This window comes from Anneissia japonica, unplaced genomic scaffold, assembly GCF_011630105.1.
Source record: "Anneissia japonica isolate Jap-2015-1 unplaced genomic scaffold, ASM1163010v1 scaffold287754_len4335492_cov202, whole genome shotgun sequence".
NCBI classification, from domain to species: Eukaryota; Metazoa; Echinodermata; class Crinoidea; order Comatulida; family Comatulidae; genus Anneissia; species Anneissia japonica.
This window is the reverse complement of record NW_022705543.1, coordinates 858,699-879,562: the sequence shown is the minus strand read 5'-3', so window position 1 is coordinate 879,562 and position 20,864 is coordinate 858,699. Positions and strand designations below refer to the sequence as shown.

Sequence of the window (20,864 nt, the reverse complement as noted above, 5' to 3'; positions counted from 1 at the left end):
TACTATTGTATCGTGCGATGATTTCATAACTACGCTAGGCTAAGGTCAGGCCTAGCACTAGTAGGAGGAGGCCTACATCTAATTCCGTTCCTTGAGGCTTTAAAATAGGTCTAGAATATTCCTATTAAACGTTCATTGATTCAAGGAATTCCAATTGTTCATACTTAATATTGAATTTGAAGTAACTTTCTTCAGGTTCTAATTAACCTTGTTTTATGAAAGTATTTTTCAACTACAATTTAATTGTCATCTCACGGTGCGCAATATCTTTTGCGGTGACGAAAATTAGGTATTTTATAATGATACCATGTTATGTTTTGCTTCATTTATGTAATGTAAAAAATAGCAGATGGATATCTCTGCACAGCATTGTTACCACACCTGTTCGGCATTGTTACCACACTTCACCTCTCCTTTCAGCATTCTTATCCGCCTAACACTGCTCAAATTTTCTTGTTTATACTATATTAATATCTGGGAAATTGTTTTTGTTTTTTTCATGTATATTCCTTTACCTGTAAATTGTGAATGAAATGATGAAAAAAATGAGATGAATGAAAAAAGTGAATCTTTACATTATTTTTTGTTGTTGTGCAGAATGAGAAAGAGAATATGCTGAGTAAGAGACTGGAGGAAATGGGCTCTGAACTGCGTACATCTGAGGAGCAGAATGTCAGCCTAGCCAGAGACCTTGAGGTTGCCAAAAATGCCGCCAAGATGTCAGCTACTGAGGCCGGTCAAGTTAAACAACAGTTCCAAGAGTTACAAAAGTCCAGTAGTGGAGGGTCCGAGGCACTAAGCTCATTGGAGGCCAAGTTAAAAGTGCGATATTCTTTCTTTATATATTTCTAATCACTAGTATTTATTATATTTATCCATTCTTTATGTGGTGCAAGGGTTTTTATATCTATCTTGGTATTCTTAAAGGTCATTTAATTAATTTTCTATCAATTAAATTTACTTAATTACAATTCTTATAATTGTTATGGTGTTTTTTTTCAATGTTATTGAATCATTTCAATAACATTCATTCAACCAGATTCTGAAATGCCTAATTAAATTAATCTAAATTAATCAATATCGCTCCAAACAAGGAGGAAATTCTATGTGATTGAATTTGTTGACTTATAATAATTTGTTTTGAAAACAAAATGATTGATAAGATTATATGTATGGGACGTCATTTAGGCGGTACATCGTGAGAAAGCGGATTTGGACGCAAGGCTGGGTAACGTGCAGGCCCACTTTGCCCAGGAGGAACACAAGTTCACCGAAAAGCTCAAAGAGCTTAAGGTCTGTCTGTCAATGGTTGTTGTTATTGTTGCTTTAATTTCTGTTACTTTCTGTTAGCTGGTGTTTGTAGTTGGAGTAATAAAATGGCAAAATTATCGCTGTGGTTGTGTTCGCTCTCAAATATTTTGTTAAAAATGTTATTTGTAGAACAATTGTAGAACAAGCTCTCATTTAGATAATCATGGTTGTAGTGTACAACCATATTTTTGGTTCTCTAGCCATCAGTAATATTACTTGTAACTAGCACAAATTTCCTTTAGGTAAATGGCTAACCCTATCAACCCTCTAGAATGGTGCTCAGAAACCCCTAACGGTGGTTTATGAGCACCCAAGCAGAACAAGGGCGAAAACTAAAAAAAGATGGGGAAAAAGCTATTGGGAAGCAAAACAAAACTGCCTCAAATTGTTGCTTTTCTTATTGTGCTTGACTAAATCTTGTTCTATAAAGCTTTTCATTCTCAGTGTTATCTTGTTGTACTAAATTAATTTTTTTTTTTTCTTTTGGGTTTATTTTTTGTTTTATGGTGCGAGCGTTTTTGCTTGTTATAGTGATGTGCTTTCAAATCAGAAAAATCAGCTTTAAAGAAGTATTTGTTAAATTATGTACTAAATATCAAAGTTTTCGAAACAAAAACAATGCAGATTTCAATCCATGGGTCATGTATTGCTCTTTCTGCAAGATGCCAAATCAATGACAAAAAAGTAAAAAATGTCGGGTTTTAAATAAATATTAATGAAAATATGCTTGATGATACATAAAAATAATTTTTGGAACAATATTATGTCATGACAGCTTTTAAAGTGGAATCTTTAAAGCTGGTACAAGTAAACAATGCTATTATATTGTTTTCTCTATTTCCTTACTCACAAACACATCTTTCTTTTTGTTTTTTCAATGTTTGTCTTTGGTAAGTGTTTTCTTTTTACAACACTTCTTGCATTTTATTTGGGTTTAGTAGATCTCTATGCCAGCATTTTTTCATTATTTCATTTCATAAATTATTTAAGGTTATATTTGAATAAAACTTATAAGGAAAAATGAAGTTTTGAAATTAAGAAAGATAAGTTTATAGAGGGAATATGCAATGGATGGACGGTTGGTGTCCTACAGCAGGACTTTGTAATCCATGAAAACACTTGAAAAAAATGATAATGAAAGGTAAATTATTATAAGGAGAGTTTAGTTGATTTGATCTTGTCCACTGGTTTAAAGGGTATATACCTTTATCATACCTTCTAGAGAAAGGCTACTAAAATAATTGGGTTACCATACAAAATTTTTATCTGTCAAAGTTGAGGAAGTGTTTTTAGAAATCACATTTTAAATCTATTATGAAATACTCAAATAGCTTTCCTATAGTAATTAGTAGGCTTAATTTTGATCCAATTTGATTCTGCACAACATAAAAGATATTTTTAGGTTATACAGTGTAGTTATGTATATTCAGAAGGGGAAAGTCCACATCAATATTTTAAACTGTCAGAAATAAAACAGATGATGATGAAAACTGTTATTTTAGTTTAATGATCTTTCTTTCAAAATATGTGTCTGAAAATGAAAGTAATAATTATACAAATTAAACAGAATTTGTGTTAATAAACATCTGTAAATTAACCTTTATTTAGATTCATTTTTAAAATTATATACATTAGATGATTTTTGTATTCATTTTCAATTTATTGTGATAAAGCGTTGAGTATGGCTATTTTTGTTTTTAGTCAATAGTTTTTAAGTTATTTTAAGACTCTTAAAATGCAAAAATATACTTTATTTGTAAATCATGACATTAGCAAGCACGTACAACTTCTGTACAGTAGTATTTTTGTTATTGTTCTGCATTGATGAATGTGCTTCCAAGCTGATATTTTAGTTGACATGAATTCTTCTATTCAAAATGTTGGTTATAAATAGTGTTTGTTAATTGCATGATTATTGTTGTATGGTGAATTTTTAAATTAATACAGACATGGAAGATATTTTCTTCATCTATGCCTGCATGCAGATATGCAGAATTTTCCCTTAAAAATTTTGAAATTTTTATTCAGAAGTACTTAAATATAATAATCTACTATTTCTTATTGAGTCCATACACAAGTTTATACACAATTTCATACTCTGTTGTCGATTTAGTTCGACGATACTATTCAAATGTATAGTGGTGAAAGGATTGGTTGGAACATGGCCGCGACGTGAAAGCTCCTTTCTTGTCCCCACAGTAAAACCTAATTCCCTCTAAAGTTTTATTATTACAATACCATGTTATGGGAGGGTGACTGAACTGAGACTCGCAATGGATGCTACAATAGAAAAACAAATAAAAAAGAGAAAATAAAGGGAACAACAAATTGTTAAACAGTAGCGTTGTTTATTTAATTATTTTTAGTAACCTGTTATTGGATATTGATAACTGTTGAATTATCTAATGTTCTTCAGGTGTTGGTTTTATTGATTGTTATTTCATTCAATCTCATAAGCATTTAAAACTATTGATATTCTTATGTCTTAAAACTCTTTTAGAACATGAAGTATTATTTTTTTTAAATGTTTTATTATTTTTCCTTGTTTTTAACATATTTTCTTGACTTTTTATAACCAGGATGCCAATGCGCAGAATGACGAGTTGAAAGCTAAACTTAAATCATCGCAGGATCAATTAAGTAACGGAGAGAAGATGACGATGGAAAAAGATAAACAGATCCAGGTGATTAGTAGTAACATTTGAATTATGAATTTGTTGTATGTCCTCTTCCGTTAAGTTGCCGCCTTCATCTTGTTGAAGATTCTACAACTATCTACAAGGTCATGTGTCTGCGTTTGCCATTTTGCAACCATGCTGTTAATTGTATTTCTTTAGATGTATACTGTAGTATTTGTTTAATCTGAACATGCTTGAAAATATACTCGTATGTTCTCTCCTTAAGTTTGATTTGAAAATTTTTTTATTTTTGTATGTCCTTTTCCAACATGGAAAAAGAATTTCATGGTAGCATTTTTTTGTACATTATGTTTTAGGACTTAAAGAACCAGATTAGCTCATTGGGTAATCAAGTTACAGATCTTAAGAACACTTTAGCAAGCAAAACAGAGAAGGACAGCGCCATCAACGGACAGGTCCAAGAGACAGAGTCATTGTAAGTTGTGTATTTCATATTTTTTTAATTCAGTGTGTAAAAATGACTCTTTTGTTTATTTAATGAACATGTAGTAAGGATTTATAAAGCTATGCTTGTTGGATGTTAGATATCAGACCCATCGTTTGGAGATCAGATTATTAATTCCTTGTCAAAAAGTCTTTATGTGAGAAAATCCATATCTTTTAAATACCAGTTGAATTTTAATCTATGCCATACTTTTATTTTATGTCATGTAGGAAATAATTTATACAAATAATTATTCAATGTGAAATTTACTTGACAGCTAACTGATTTATTGTGTAGATGATTTTATTGAACTCGTTTCTGTTGCATAATATAATATTATACTATATTTATGTCTAATATTTTTTCCTGATGCCAGAAAATTTGAAAACACAAAATCATGTCTGGCTTCTTTCTTCTTTTTCTTCCTCTTTCTCAATCTTGTATTCTTTGAGCTCTTTTTTCCTCTCTTCCTTTCATGCCTCTTATTTCCTCTTTCTTTGCCTTTATCTTTTTATCTCTTTTCTTGCTCTCATCCTCTTTTCTTTTTTTTCTCTTCTTTCCTTTCAGTTGTTATTCCTCCTTTCATTCTTTTTCTAACTCCATCGCTCATATGTATTTTCTTTTGTTTTATCTATAATTACTTCTTTTTGGTTTGCTTCCTCCTTATCCTTGCCCACTTCCTCACTGTTTTTTCTTCTTCCATTCCACTCTCCCATTTCCTCATACTATTTTATTAATAATCTGTAAATACTTCCTCATATTGAATCTCTTTATGGAATTGTAAATTGCAGATTAAAAGAGAAAGAAACCTTAATTAGTGAACTGCAAGAAAAAGTAAATAGCAGTCAGTCAGACCTTGGAAAACTAAAAGCAGACATAGAGAAGCAGAAAAAGAAAAATGATGTGAGTAAATGACTAACATAAACTTAAAAGTCCATCACAAAGACTTTTTAATTCAATATTTATCAACATTTGGTCCATTGGACGTTAGAATTTTAATGTATTATGATGTACCTGTCTTTGTGTTTATGTGATTGTTTCATCAAGGACATATAACTAGTTATAAGTCTTCATTAATTGGTTTTGGTAGCAAGAAAGAAACAGTGATGGCAACCAATCTCAGGGTCCAGGTTCAAATCCTGCCAAAAGCACAGTTTTTTCAATTTATATTGAAGCTTTGTTAGAAATAAATTAACAAACTGATGGTCATGGTGAGGGGCCCTAAAAACCTTTAGCTGTACATCATGCAGGTGCAGGGAACATCATCGACAGAACTTGTACCTCTGTCTCCACGTAGGCGTATAAGAAGGTACTTGGAAATGGGTACACTGCAATAGCTACCTAGTAATGGGTACCCAGTAATAGGTACCTTTTAATGGGTTATCTGGCTATGGGTACCAGACAATGTTACCTTGTAGTGGGTTACCGTTAATGGGTACCTTCTAATTTGTACCCAACAATGTTACCCTGTAGTGGGTTACTGGTAATTGATACCTTCTCATTGGTACCTGACAAGGGTACCAGGTAGTAAGTACCTAGGGTTTTAGGAGGTTTGACATAAATGATTCAGTGACTTTTTTAATTATTATATTTTTAGAAATAATTATATTATTATTCTTAGTTTACATGATTATAATAACTATTGTTATTTGGTAATATTATTTTTATTTTTTTTAAAATAATTTTTATTGGTGGTTTTAAGAGTATATTTAGGTGGGATACACTCCCCTTGATCAATTCTGTATTCTATGTGTAGGCCCTTCGGGAGAAAAACTGGAAGGCAATGGAAGCCATCTCGGCAGCAGAAAAAGTATCGGAAGAGAAAGTGTCGCAGGCACTGAAGGGTGTCAAGGTATTCGGCAGACATTTATATTCCGTTTAAAAATTAACGTGAATTATATGATTCAGCAAATATCGTGGCATGCTTGGGATTGATATTTTTGGTGTATTATGAGTATTAATATCACGTTGCACAAAGTATTCTAATAATGTGTTTATAATATTTTTAATTTATTACATAATTTAATTTTTGTATTTTAATGTTTTATTATTTTAATAGTTTTTAAATATTGTTGGGAGTGACAAGAAAATGTATTTACTCCACTGCTAATACATTTTTTTTGTTTTATTTAAAAATATATTTGCTAATCTCTGATTTGTAATGTGTGAGTATTTTGCAGTATTTATTATTTTTTGTATTATTCTTTATTATTGATTTCCTTTTCGTTATTTTCTTTCTGTACTTGATTTGCTTCATTTCTATACATTATATATTTCTGTTTGTATTGCCTCTTCAGGAAATATCCCCATGCCATACCTACCAATATTCAGCGCAACAGCATTCAAACACCTTCCCATACACACATTTACTACACATAAGACGTTTTTGACATTGAACAATAAATATATAACCATAAATCACCATTAGTCAAGAGATAAAGTATAATGTTAAAATAAGTATTATTTATTGGACCATGAAATGCTGTTTAAATACCAACAATGCTTTAAAAATTCACTAGAGATATATAAAATTATGTATAAATGGAACTATTGCTGAAATCCAATCTAATATGCTGAATGTCTTAATGCTAAATTTATTTCAAGCTTATATTATATAATGTTGATGTTATATTACATTATATAATGTCATATTACATCAAAACATGTTATATTACATTATAAACTTTAAGTAACTATTTTTATTATAGTGGTGGTGGTATATTAAACAATCACTGACTTCTAATTATAAAGTCACCTTCTCAGATAGAACATCTATTTGGAAAATTTAAGAAATATGTAAATGTTATGAGTTTAGGTAAAGAAATGAAAAAAATTAAAGACACACATAATTTATTTTAATTTGTTATTCTGTTCTCAAATTTGTATCCTTCATTCTCTACTTGGCCTTGATTCCTCTTTTTTGAGTCAGTATCCTAAGTTTCAGTGTTATAAAAGCTATGATTCTTATATCATTTTCTTGTTTTTTTCCCCATTTATTTCTTTAGAAAGTAGACCATAAAAAAATTCCCTGTGATTAAATACAATACTACTGTAAACTTATTAGGCAGGCCTAATTTGTATAATAGTAATGTAACAAAACACATCTACTTAATTTATTAATCATATTGGATTACATTAACGTACTGTATCTCATTTACCTTGCGTTGAATAAAATTGCCCTACTACTATACTTAAAAAATGAAATCCATAAATTACAATAAAAATAATTGTGTTTAACATTGGCTTATATACATTGATGATTATTAATTATTCAATAACTTTACCTTTTTCACTTTTAATATAAATATCTAAAAACGGAACAATCCTAACATTAATGGAACACATTCTTATCTAATTGAAACTCTCGTTTCTTACTAGTTAAATCTGTCAATGCTGTTAATTTGAGGTGTCCCAAGTTGCGAGAAGGCACTTCTAGTAGATCTGTTTAAACAAGCTTTCTTAACACAGATTCTAATTATATTACACTGTGCATTGTAATTCCCATTACCAGCGGACTTAAGGGAGACAATAAAAAAAATAAATAAATAAAAACATGCAAACATCTCATTTTTGCTTGCTTGTGGGATTGCGGGAGGCTGTACCGATTTCCAGGAGGCTGCTACAATCCGCGGGTAGACTTGAGACCCTTGTAAAATATAAAGATTTTATGTATTAGTATTTTCAATAATATTCTATTACAATTTGGTTTTTTTTTAAATTGAATCCCAAACACTACTGCCTATTCAAACTGTAGTTTCTATAAATAATGTAGTTCAAATTCAAGTAAATTCACAATTATATAATAATTCAAAGTTATTCTATCGAAACATATTTATCACATATGGGTGGGGTTATAGTTTACTTTTATGCATGTTTTTGCAAGCATTTTTTATTTTTAGCTTGATAGATGTTGCATTCTTTATTCAGTGGCATAAGTTGTATCATTGCCCGCTTCATTTCATTTGTTAAATTAAATTTATTTGCAAATTTTATCTTGCTGCAACATAATTTGAATCTATTTGTGATTTTGCAATGAAAAGAAACTTTGCTAAGAAAGCAAAGTTGAAACAGCGTTCAATTTGGTTTCATAATGCTTATACTGTACATGGTTTCCTTGCTTTGCAATACAGGTCAATATATTGTTGATATTCATGTTGTTTGTTATTATTATTGTTATTGAACTTGATAGTGACTAATTCGGTTACTGACAGAAAGGTTTTGTGTGGAAAGGATGTAATTGGCAATTATAAAAAATAATATTATAATTATCATTATTCTTACTATGTTTCTTGGTATAGTTCACCCTCCAATTCAATCCAATTCAAGTCCACTTTCGGGACCTGAAAATTTGGGGCGGTCTCAGGTTTTGGTCTCCACTAAAAGACTGAAGGTTGTTATTTGGTTCTTGGAAAAGTGGTCTCTAATTAGAGGAGTCTTGGAATTAGAGGGGGTCTCAAATTGGGGAGTGCGCTATATTATGAAGACTAGTTCACAAACTTCCACTTGGAGATATTTTGGTGCTATTATATGATACTGGCATCTATATTGCTGGTAATTCTTTTTGTGTGCTATAAAAGCTCTCTTTTTTTTTACAAAAAAAAAATTAATTATTTTCATTTTTTTTGTTAATTGTGGTCACTTGGTCCATTTTATCTGCACACATGATATTACCATTTGGCCAGCTGACCACTAATTGGCCACTTAATGAAATAAGATGACCTGTTGGTCATAAAACTAAATTTGTAATTCCTTTGTTTTATTTGCAAGTCAATTATCATGTCGGTCTTAAGTCCTGTCCAGACTATCAAATGTTATTTGACAAAAACTTGACATGATGACATCACATTATGACCATGTATAGATACACCATGACTATATATGGGCATTCAACAGTTTTTGATAGTGTGGACAGAGATTTATGCACTTTGCATCTTCAGCCATGCTTTCAATGCAATGCTTTTCAATGTATTATTTTTCTTTTCTGCTTAAAATTATTGCTGTTGACTTTTGTGCAATCCCTATTTTATATTGTATGTTTAAGATTATACTGTTTGTGATAAAATCTTGAAAAATTATCTAAATAATTGCTGATTTGAAATTAAAGTCCAACTTCCAATGATACACAGATAAAATCAAATCAATATTTGCTCATTTATGGACTTTACTATAAAAATTTGAAAAAAAATATATATATAATATTGAATTGATTTACTTACAGTACTACTGTTTACTACAAATGTCTTTAAATTGCTTACCAGCAAATTTAAAAGTCTGCAAAGAATATTATAAAGAACACTATTATTTATGTCTCGTAATTATCAAGTGAAATATTTTCTTGTTCTAATTTTCAAATTAAACTAAATATATAAAGTAGGCAATTAAAATATCGGGTTTTATCAGCTCATCACAAGCAATATATATTTCATTTATTGTTCCATGATGTAATGCCCATATTCTTTTCACATATAAACCTTTGGTACAATTGGATGGTCTAGATTTATGCTTGGATTTATGATTGATGCATTATTAAAGGTTTAGGGTTACTGTATTCACAAACAAAAATGCTTCTTAATTTTTACAGGAGCAGTTAGCTGGAGCTGTGACAACTGAGCAAGCAAGTGCTAGGAACACTCTCAAGACACTCTTCCCAGAAATAAATGTAGATTCTAGTTTAGTACGTATAAAAATATTTTTAAAAAAAATAATGAGTTATAATGTGCATTGTACAGCATCAATCTTAAATCATCAATGATGAAGAAGACAATGCATGAATTGTATAAAGCTCGGTCCAGATTACCAAATTTTCTTTATTCCATATATAGTCATGATGTGCCTATATATGGTCATGATGTGATGTCATGACCATATTTAGGCACATGTTTTTGTTAAATAAAATGTGATACTTGGGACAGGGTGTTGGAGGTGCTACAGTATATTCCATATGTTATTAAATTGTTATATTCTGTTGTGTATCATATGGACATTGTTTCCGGAATAAAGAATATAATAGTAAGTAATGGCCCAGATCAGTGGTTTGGTGTTGTAGGTGCCCACCCTCATTTCCCGAGTTCCTTTGTTCAAATCCTAGCAAGAAGACCAGGATTTTTCTTAGATCTACTTCCCAAGCCTTATATAATTTAAAAAGAGACTCTGTTATAAAGTCTCAACATTGTCAGGTTTTTTCTAGAACGATCAACCTCATGAAATATAATAATTATACAAACTTGTACTGGAATCTAGTTCAGATAATAACAAGAATATGTTGCAATGCATCCAAACATGCCGTGCTTCTTAGTCTGAGTGGCCAATATAATTTTAGTAAAATCCATTTTTAATCAATTTAAGTAGGTCACTGATTATAAAAGAATGTTCGACATCGAACTGAAGAATGTAGACTTAATAAGTCTATTGAATCTTGAATAGATGAGCATTTCTACTTGGTTGGCAGTATTATTTTAATTTATTATAATGTATGGTTTGACTTGCTCTTGTGTAGGTTAAGGGTCAAGGCATATAAAGACTGATGGCCTATTACACATTGTTACATGCTTATATAATATTTATTATTTACGTATTTCATACTGCATTGTGATAGAAGAGATCGTTTGTATGTATATCTTCTTTTTTTTTTAGGCACACTAGCATGAGTGAAATTATGAGGTCACTTATTGTAACCAAATGGAGAATATAAAATCATATCAAGATTTAAATTATTAAAATATAAAATTTAAAAATATAAATACTAATATAGAAACAGAAAATACAAGATATGTAGAAGTAATGAATAGATAGAACACTTGTTAATTTTAATTTGTTTTTTTTTTGTGTAAATGTAGGGCCATTCTGAATGGATAGCTGCTTTTGAATTACAAGCTAAAGATCATCTTAGTAAACCAGTTGTCGTAGACCAATCAGAAACTGTGAGTATCTATCATTTGTTATCTTATATCAAACAGACTAATGAGCTAGTTATCCTAAGAGACATGAAATGTTGGGGTGTGGGGTCATTTTCTGTTTAGGTTTATACCTAAACGATCTCAAAGTGCTCGAGATGTGGACTAGCTCTTACAGTAACGTGCTTCTGCTCTAACGGTTTCGTCACTGGACCTACGGTTTATAGTTCTTATCTGAGAAGACTTGTTTCACCACCAGAACCATAGGCGAATGTGCCGTTCGAACCAGCGCCAATATTGTGGCTGTAGGTTGCGGCACCCGTGCCTTAACTGCCCGGCCATCCAACCCGCTTCAATTGATTATTTATACAACCAGATCCAGGTGTTCAGATATATTAAGATGAGGGTGTGGGAGCATTTTTTTGATTCTATAGAAAGGAAATCTTTACTCCAACAGCCAAAACATGATGATTGTTTCCCCTTGTTCCCTCTGTTACTATGCTCTTACCCTTTTAGTTTTGTTTATCATTGAATTCTTTTCACCCCACACAGGTTGATAAACTTAATAGTCAAATAGCTACTGCTGAGGAAGAGAAGACTCAACTAGCTTCTCAGTGTCAACATTACAAGAAAGTATTAGCTGATACGGTAAGCACTGCAATGCTAACATCTTTGCTTGACTTTTATTCATGGAAACATGCCTAACAGAAATGTCAACACAATATATAGTATATTAACAGTAGAAACTCTCAGGGTTTTGTTGAAACGCAATCCTATCTTGAAAGGTACAACCAAGACTTGGAGATTGTTTTTTGAATTACAATAGGGCGCTGCCTATCTTGTAGTACTTTGTTTTTTGTTTCATTGTCTGCTTGCAAAATCAGGACAGTCGGACCTCTGGCAATTCTTTATTCTGATAATAGGTAAATGCAGCCATTAAATAAGCCATTTAAAAAAAAATCCTGTTTGTAATGATAAATAATGATCCATGATCAGGTACATTGTCAGTGAGGGCAGCATACTATTGTTGGATACTAAACTCAACACATTCTTTAGCAGCATAAAATAAAGGCAGTCTCATTTAAACCCCAGTCCAGACTATCAAATTTTATTTGACAAAAACATGTGACATGACTAAATATGGTCATAATGCATCATGACCACATTAGATAAAATCATGACCATATATAGGCACATCATGACTATATAATGTTAAACAACTAGAGGGAGTTCACTTGGATATGTATTACACCCATGTGGTCTGTACTGTGCAGGAAAGAGAAGACATTGATTAAAGAATTAGTGACATGTAAACTGATGATATAACTCTGTTTTTTGTTCCATCATGCCAGGAGAAAATCTTGAACCAGCTACAAGCATCTGTCCAATCAGAAGAAAGTAAATGGCATGGCAAATTAACTGTGGCAGAAACTGAACTTAAACAGGTAAACAAACTACAATTAACAGTCTTGCTGTGTGGTGCTTGAGAACAAAACATTGAAGAGAGTGTTGTAATGATAACATAATAATTAGTATTAATTTTCAGGAAGTTTGAAATATTGAATCATAATGGATTGCATTACTTCTTCCTCATACTTTCAATATTTACGTTAATCTTTATAAACTGTTGTGCTTTGACTATTATATATATTGTTTTTGTTTTCTTGTGAACTTAATAAGACCATTCTGAATTATCCCAGTAACTATTACTCAGACAAATTTTTCTATTTGTTTTTTTTTTAAGAGTATCCTGTATTAATACTACTTTCTGCTTTCATACCTTATTGTCTAGGTTTTGTCACACTATCAAGTTTTCTCCTTATATGGGAATGATAATCTGTGTGAATTGTCCATATATGGACATGGTAATGTCATATATCCTTATATGGACATGATGATGTCGTATCATACCCATATATGAATAAATCATAGATATTTCAGAAAGCTTGATAGTGCAGATAGAGCATAACATGTTGAATGCCATAGTGAGGTGTTTCACCTCTGACCACTCTGCCAAACTTTATACAAGATATGTTAGATAACATTTTGTGCTGATAGCTTAATGAAGGACAATAATGCACAAAATAAATGCTGCCCTCTATTGCAACCTGTGTGGCATTCAACATGGCATCTCCCCATTTACTTGTCCAATTATGAATATAATTGATTGCATGTACTGTGAATATTTTTAAGTAGCGTGAGTGTTTGAATTGCATGTGGCATGTTTGTGATATTCTTACAGACAAAGACAGAGCTTGCCTCTCTAACAGAAGAGATTGAGTCGGCCCAAGAGGTAAGGGATCAACCACACATAAAATATACTTTGCATGCTGTTGCTTGAATCATTAAAGATCGTCCCTAATTTTGTGTTCTACTTTTAGGATAATAATGAATATTGCACTGTATGTGCGCAATGAACAGATTTATTTAAGTGTTTTATCAATATTAAATGAAAAATATAATACTTATGCGCCATCTGTGAATTAACCTATTTCAAAGCACAGGGATAATCTTAAAAAAGTATGGGTCTCGCTATCTCTGTCAGCCTGCAATCTGGGGATATGTACCCCAGCTAGCAATGGACCATTCCAACCTATAATTAGAGAGCCATTAACTTTTACATTTCCTTATGTAATGGGTTTGAACACTGAATAAAAAGGAAACAAGTTAAAAGTTAATTATAATAAATAGTATTTATATTATAATGTAACCAAATTCTGCAGCATATAGAAATTAGGATATGACAACTGACAAGCCAAGGGCACGTTTAAGATACTTGTCAATGAAGACCACTCGCCAATACTAAAACTGAAATTATATAAATTGAAAAGGCATAAATGTAATTTAAGAAGTATTTGAAAAATTTTATTTGCTATAAAAGTGCAACCTTCTCCCCCAACCCCCTTCCTGTAAACTGTAAATATGTTTCAGCATGGTAAAACCTCTAATACTGTAAAATTTCATGTTATCCTTTTAGAATGTCTTTGTGAATAGTTTTCATAAGTTTTATGATGTTTACAATGTTCCTTTAAAAATAAGTGAAGTTTACAACAAGTCATTTTATTGGTTAAATAAAAAAACTACAGTAACATCTCTGAATCTATACAGAAAAATATGTTGTTCTGTTTTATGTGCTTATTCCTGGGCAGATAATTCCCCTTCTTATTCCTTTTACCCCATGATCATACTATTTTGTCTTTTCTCCCCTTCCCCTTATAAAACCCCGATCGATCCTTAGTTGCGTTTGCAGGCAGATAAAACTGAAAAGTTAAACCAAAATTTGCTGTCCGAGCTCAAGTCATCACAGGAAATAATTCAGCAACTCTCGCAAGAGATCATTTCCGTCTCAAATGCCAACGATTCTACAAATAAAGTTTTGGAAGTAGTCCAATCTCAGCTGAATCAAGTTCAAAGCGATATTGATACGGCCAACAAAGAGTCCATAGACAAGCTAAGTGCTGAGGTTGCAGACGTAAGTATTTACGGGACTCATTCACTACGCAAGTGGTGATAAACTGCAACTAAACGTTCACATATATATTCTTCGGTGTGTAGTTTTTTTCGCATTCATTTCCGCAAGGCTTCTGAGTTGTTTCATTGCACAGGTAGTAACCCCTTAACTGAGGGTTAAGGTAGAGGGGTATTCGGAATTGAGGGTGCTGAGTTGATAGAATTCACTACTTAGCTTACTTAGTGGTAGTATTGAAGCACTTAATATAATTCATTTCCAAAATAAAGAATTTTGGTACCGTTTTCTTGGAGTAAATTAATATATGTTAGATATGTTAGATTTAGAAATTACACTAATATTCTCACCATGCCTAATAATCATGATTAATTTTCATCAAGATTAAGCTCGGTCCAGATTATCAAATTTTCTTTAACAAAAACCAGTTTTATGCCCATATATAGTCATGATGTGCCCATATATAGTTATGGTGTGCCCATATATAGTCATGATGTGATGTCCTCATGACCGTATTTAGGCATTTCACATGTTTTTGTCAAATAAAGTTTAGAGTCTGGACAGGAATATAATTAAGCACATTGATTTATATCTTTAAATTTCTACTGCTGTCCAGAGGAAAAAATGCATTCCAGTGTAAAGAAATTATACATACACTAGTTTGTGCACAAATAACTACATAATTGCATTTTTAAGAGTTAGATAATCTTGAATCATTCCACTGCTTGTAAAAGTGTGCCATTAATTTCATTTTTCCATTTTCTTATCAAATGTGAAAATATAAAATTAGATTATTTGAAGTGGTATGAATTTGTGTTGAAAATCTGACCTAGATATTCACAAATTCCTTAAGTATATTTTTAAATTCATGGAATTACTTGAGGTATATTTCAACAAGCATAGCTTTTTACACCTTTGAATTTATGGATCATGGGTGCAGTGAAACACATAAATGTATATTCACACACATTCCTCCATACTGATAATATTCTAATGCTATCATCAAGGTAGATTCGAAACAAGATTTAAATGCACATAACATCATGCTTGAAGCAGTAGCACCCTATATTCATAATGCACCTAACTATGTATACTTAGTATCCATGACTTACCACACACTAGGTCATTGCTGCACAACATATATAAAACTGATGTTTTTTACAACTATATGAAGCTGCATCCTTTGCTTGCATGCTTTAACTATTTTTTTTTTCAGTAGTTTTGGGGTGTTTGATCTGTTGAGGGTGTGGTTGGTTGTAAGTTTAATAATAGCACCGTCATTTACAGTAGCACTTGTAATTTTCCATTCAATGTATGGGAACTGTAACTCTCACTTAAATGGTTTATGGTTGTATTATGAGTATGAGTTGAAATTTTGTACGTGAATTTTGTTTGAGGGTTTTAACAAAACTGATTGTGGTATATGAGAATTTGTTTACGTTCGAGAATGTGAATTACATTTTATCAAAGACAAATGATTTTTAAAAATGATTAACCTCATGAGAAACACCCTCATGAAAAATGGTATCATCCTTTAATGACTGCTATGTATACTTAAGTTACATACCAGCATGCACATGATTAATTGTACATCAAACTATCATTTTATTCTAAATTAAACTTTCGAAGTACAGTAGTTGGCACTGACCCTAGTTAAATGCCTGCATCTGTGTTATTTCATTGACACTTTTTCATCAAAATCTCTACTAATGTTTTTTTTTTATATATATTGAGATAAATAAGTCTTGTACTGTATGGTTGTTTCTAAGTTTATACTTAAATTATTCATTTAGAACATTTTTCATATCCAAAAAATATTATAGTAATGTTCCTGAAATTGCAGGTGACATTTATACGTCAATTTTCAATCCCAAACCTTGAAACAATGAATTTGAATGATTTGTGTGTCTAGAGTGTGCCTAGGTATATCACTCTGTTACTAATGACATAAAATATACTAAGTTAATCTTGAAACTGTAGTACTGTTTTTGATCAATTTGGTAATATTGGGGGATTTTTTTCATTGTTTTTTCAGTTAAAAACAAAACTTGAAATTGAGCAAGAGAAAAATCGAAAGATGTCCGAAGACCTCTCAAAAGCAGCTGAATCAGCAGCCGTTCCAAATGACCAACTCGCAGGCGATCTTTCCAGGGCCAAAGAGGCTGAAGCCGCAGCTAAGAAGAGTTTAGGAGAGGTGACCGCTGAGCTAGAGTTAGCCCGCAAAGTTGCTGATGAATCGGCCAAGGGAGTAGAACAGCTTAAGAAAGATCTTGAAGCAGCTAAGCATGCACTGGAAACAGCCAATGAGCAGAAAAGCAACCCTGGAGATGATCTTGATGTTCTCACAAAGGTAAAAATAATGATAATAATAAAACATTAAATTTATTCAGCCCCTATTATATAGGTTTCTATTGGTGCTAGAGAACAGGGTGGTAGAAACAAAAATGTAGCCTTGAATGATAATGGTGGTTATGATAACAATGATGTTACTGTTGATAATAATGCAAACACAACCACAACATGGAATCCACGTTAATTTATTTAAAGAAAAATCTCTCTTTTCAACCCCACTTTGTGCACAGGAATTAGAAGAGACAAAAGCAGCATTACAAAAAGAGAAGAACATGACGAAAGAGCTAGGGACAGCAGCTGCGAAGCTGCAGAACATGTTGAAGAAGAACCAGGGTCTGCTGACAGCTGAAAGAGACATCACCAAAGACCTGAAGGCAAAGCTTGGTCAAATGGATGTAAGTGAAGAGTCTTCAATGTTAAATCTAGATTGAGGCATCAGGCTATTATTCTATCCCAGCATTCCTTAGCATGCACTATCAATTTATTGTCTGCCAGATGAGCCTGATGACAGGGTTCCATGTTGAGAGAAACCACTTCTATGCCAATTTTTCAAGGAGACTCCTGTGACCCACTGGAAACATTGGATCCTTCTAATGTTGGATGATCATACCAGTGTGCAACTTTGAAAAGACATGAATTGTTTGATAAGACACGTAAAGCTCTGTCCAGACTATCAAATTTTATTTGATAACCATTAATAGGCACATCATGACTATATATGGACATTTTTAATCAAAGAAAATTTGATAGTGTGGACAGAGCTTTGTAATCAAGTATTCAGTATCAGTCTGATCAAACATTTTGACATATTTGCATGAATTGCCCATATAATTATGGACATTATAATGTCATATCATATCCATATATGGACATGGTGATATCTTGTATCCATATATGGGAAAACCACTGGTATTTGGCAGATAAAATTTGATAGTAGTTTTTGACCAACTAAAATTCAAGACTGAGCTTTTGAATTTTTAGGTTTTTATTGGGACTTTCTTTGTCATCGTCTTTTTTGTGTCATTTCAACATCGTCTTTGTTGCTAAGGTTCATGTGTTTCCGCTAACCATGTGCTCTGCATGAATGACTTAAAGCATTGTTGTGTCGTTGATTCTGTGTGTGTTTGCGTGTGTTCTAATCCACTACAATGTTCATCATTTTGCATTTCATTTACATCAACTACTTCTTTTCATTGTCAAGAATTTTACTTAATATGGTTTTTAAAAAAAAATTATTCCAATTAGTATTTATACTGTTTTGATTAATATGAGGCTTGCTATCCCAAAACCACCATCAGTAACCAAAAAATAAAAATTGAGTTTTTAATAAATAATCTTATTCTCCACATTAAAAGCTTTAAAAATGATAATCATTTATTGAAATCAACTCACTATTGCCAAAGTTTTGAGTGAAAATATTACAGCTTCCCTGTACTAAAGTATACAATACTGGCACATTCTAATGCTAATTACTCAGTTTAACATTTAGCAACCGTATGGTGGTTTTGGAATGACAAGCCTCATACAGTATAATTATAATCATGTAAATTATAGGTATTATATAGCTAAATATTTGTCCATTTCACTGTATCTTTAATTAGTCATTTAGTATAATAGGAATATGTTTTTGTGATAGTGTATTCGTTCAGGCCTCTAATCATTTGCCAGTGGATTTTGAATGATTAGTTCAAACAAAATAGTAAATATATAATTTTAAATACATTTTCAGAATACCTTTTTTGCATATTTTGTATTATTCTTTTTGCCCATCCAACAAAAAAAATCTAATTATATGGTTTTTCCAAGGAATTGTTTAGAATTGCACTTTACAAGATTTAATTAATAAATTGGATAAGTTGATCATAAATTTTAGACCAGTGGTTACCAATTTACCTGATAGAATTTGATTTATGTGATTATTACTAGCTAGACTAGCAAGACATAACATCTAAACTCTGATCTGCTTTTATTTTTTTTAATAGAATATTGTAATAAGATTTTATGTGTATGATATATTTTATACCACATATTATAGTATGAGAAACACTGGTGTCTTCTTTTATTTAACATTGGAAGAATGAGGTTGTACCAGCATAGATGATGATTCTTTAAATTTGTTTAAAAAAAAAAAGATTTGGAATAGATATGCCTGCTTTAGAACTTAACATAACTTGTATTTCTGATTTGTTTTTGTGGTTTATGGTGTTTGCAGTTCTGTAGAGTACAACAGTCATGTCGTCACAACACCAAGTGGCGCCCTTTGTTGTCAACCAGATGTGGGTTACCGTTCCTTACGCCTGAATGACTTCATAATAATAGGCTCCTGGAATAGGCATTTTAAAACCTAATAATTTACCATCAAAATGTACTAAAAACACAAAAGCTTGCATATATTAGTTATCGAACATACATTTAATTATCAATTAAAATTTACAAACAACGTCTTAATTACGTTAGAAATTGGAATCAGTGGTTTTCAGTGGAGAAAATGGCATCCAGTTGAACCGATAGCAATGGAGTAATATCATGTGGTATCGTGACATAACACTGTAGTACTCTATACCTTTGTAGTATATTGTTTGTGTTGTTGCTTGTGGTGTAAATTAACAGATTTCAGTGACTCTATGCAAATCGATTGGCTTCATGGCACCTTTCAGATTTTAACACATGGTTTAGTTAACAGAAACGAAAGCAGTTTGTGAATTCATTCTTGAAGCATGCTGGATAGAATGTCAAAAGTAAACTATCAACATGCAAATATATGACATTAAAAAAGTATTTTTCGACTCAATAGAAACATAAAAAATGAAGCCAATTTTCCCTAACATTCTGGTCAGCAACAAAGCCTATTGCAACCATGCAATTGTGTAGTGTAGCTAACAGACATCATTGTAAAATCTTCCCAGCTTTATTTTCCTTGATTAGTTTGCAGTCAACCACAAGACCTCAACAACAACAAACATAATTAGATTTACCTATTTCCATTGCTTTTATAATCATACTAATTATATCGTTTTTTCACTGATAGCTTACTTTCATTATAGTTTCTTTTTCTCACAAACTTCTGACAGTGTTGCCAATAACTTCAAAAGAAATCTTTCTACTAAAATATTATAAATCAGGACAAATTTTTAGATTAGCATTCTTAAAGTTGTTGAATGTCTTCTCTAAAGGCCATTGCACTGTTACTTAACAAGAGAGTATAATACAGTACATACTCCAAGTATTGAAATGCACGCCAACAATGGCGTGCATTTCAGTACTTGGAATATGGATTGTACTTTTTTATCTGAGATTAATCAGTGGACCTAACAATGCATATTAATTAGTGATGTGGTTTTTCTACCAATCACAAGTTACTGTTGCAGGGCTGTCAAGCTTTAACATGTTACTATTTACATTTGACAATGCACATCGTTTCCTCTCAAACTCGCTCTTTACCCACACACTCAGCTTTCGTACTCGCTTAAATTCTAGTAGGAGCACCACCTAACACCTAACACTAGTTTTTGCATGGTGGCTGACAGCATATCTGTACTCCTTTGCTAGGCTGAGGGAAAGTCGTCACTCACGGACAAGGAGATGGAGCAACAGCTAGTAGATGCCGCTAAAGAGGATAACTCCCAAGTAGGTTTTGTTTCTAGCTCAGGTTTCTACATTCACCGCACATTCTTCCTTTTCACCTGCATAGCAAAGTGTGCACCAGGTTTTTGGAGCGT

General features: G+C 31.9%; 1 protein-coding gene across 8 annotated transcripts in view; it reads left to right on the top strand.

Moving 5' to 3' along the window:
* Window positions 1-20,864, top strand: part of LOC117105715 (ribosome-binding protein 1-like) — a 48,309-nt gene that overhangs the window by 23,699 nt on the left and 3,746 nt on the right. The window contains exons 8-22 of one of the 8 annotated variants that reach the window (XM_033246955.1): window positions 598-822; window positions 1,189-1,293; window positions 3,891-3,995; window positions 4,307-4,425; window positions 5,226-5,337; window positions 6,191-6,286; window positions 10,016-10,108; window positions 11,271-11,354; window positions 11,880-11,975; window positions 12,680-12,772; window positions 13,570-13,620; window positions 14,566-14,799; window positions 16,829-17,143; window positions 17,376-17,540; window positions 20,695-20,772. In XM_033246955.1, coding sequence (XP_033102846.1) covers window positions 598-822; window positions 1,189-1,293; window positions 3,891-3,995; window positions 4,307-4,425; window positions 5,226-5,337; window positions 6,191-6,286; window positions 10,016-10,108; window positions 11,271-11,354; window positions 11,880-11,975; window positions 12,680-12,772; window positions 13,570-13,620; window positions 14,566-14,799; window positions 16,829-17,143; window positions 17,376-17,540; window positions 20,695-20,772 — 1,971 coding nt within the window. Of the gene's footprint in view, window positions 1-597; window positions 823-1,188; window positions 1,294-3,890; window positions 3,996-4,306; window positions 4,426-5,225; window positions 5,338-6,190; window positions 6,287-10,015; window positions 10,109-11,270; window positions 11,355-11,879; window positions 11,976-12,679; window positions 12,773-13,569; window positions 13,621-14,565; window positions 14,800-16,828; window positions 17,144-17,375; window positions 17,545-20,694; window positions 20,773-20,864 lie in introns of all 8 variants that reach the window. The other 7 variants (XM_033246954.1, XM_033246953.1, XM_033246958.1 and 4 more) reach the window with 7 other exon arrangements.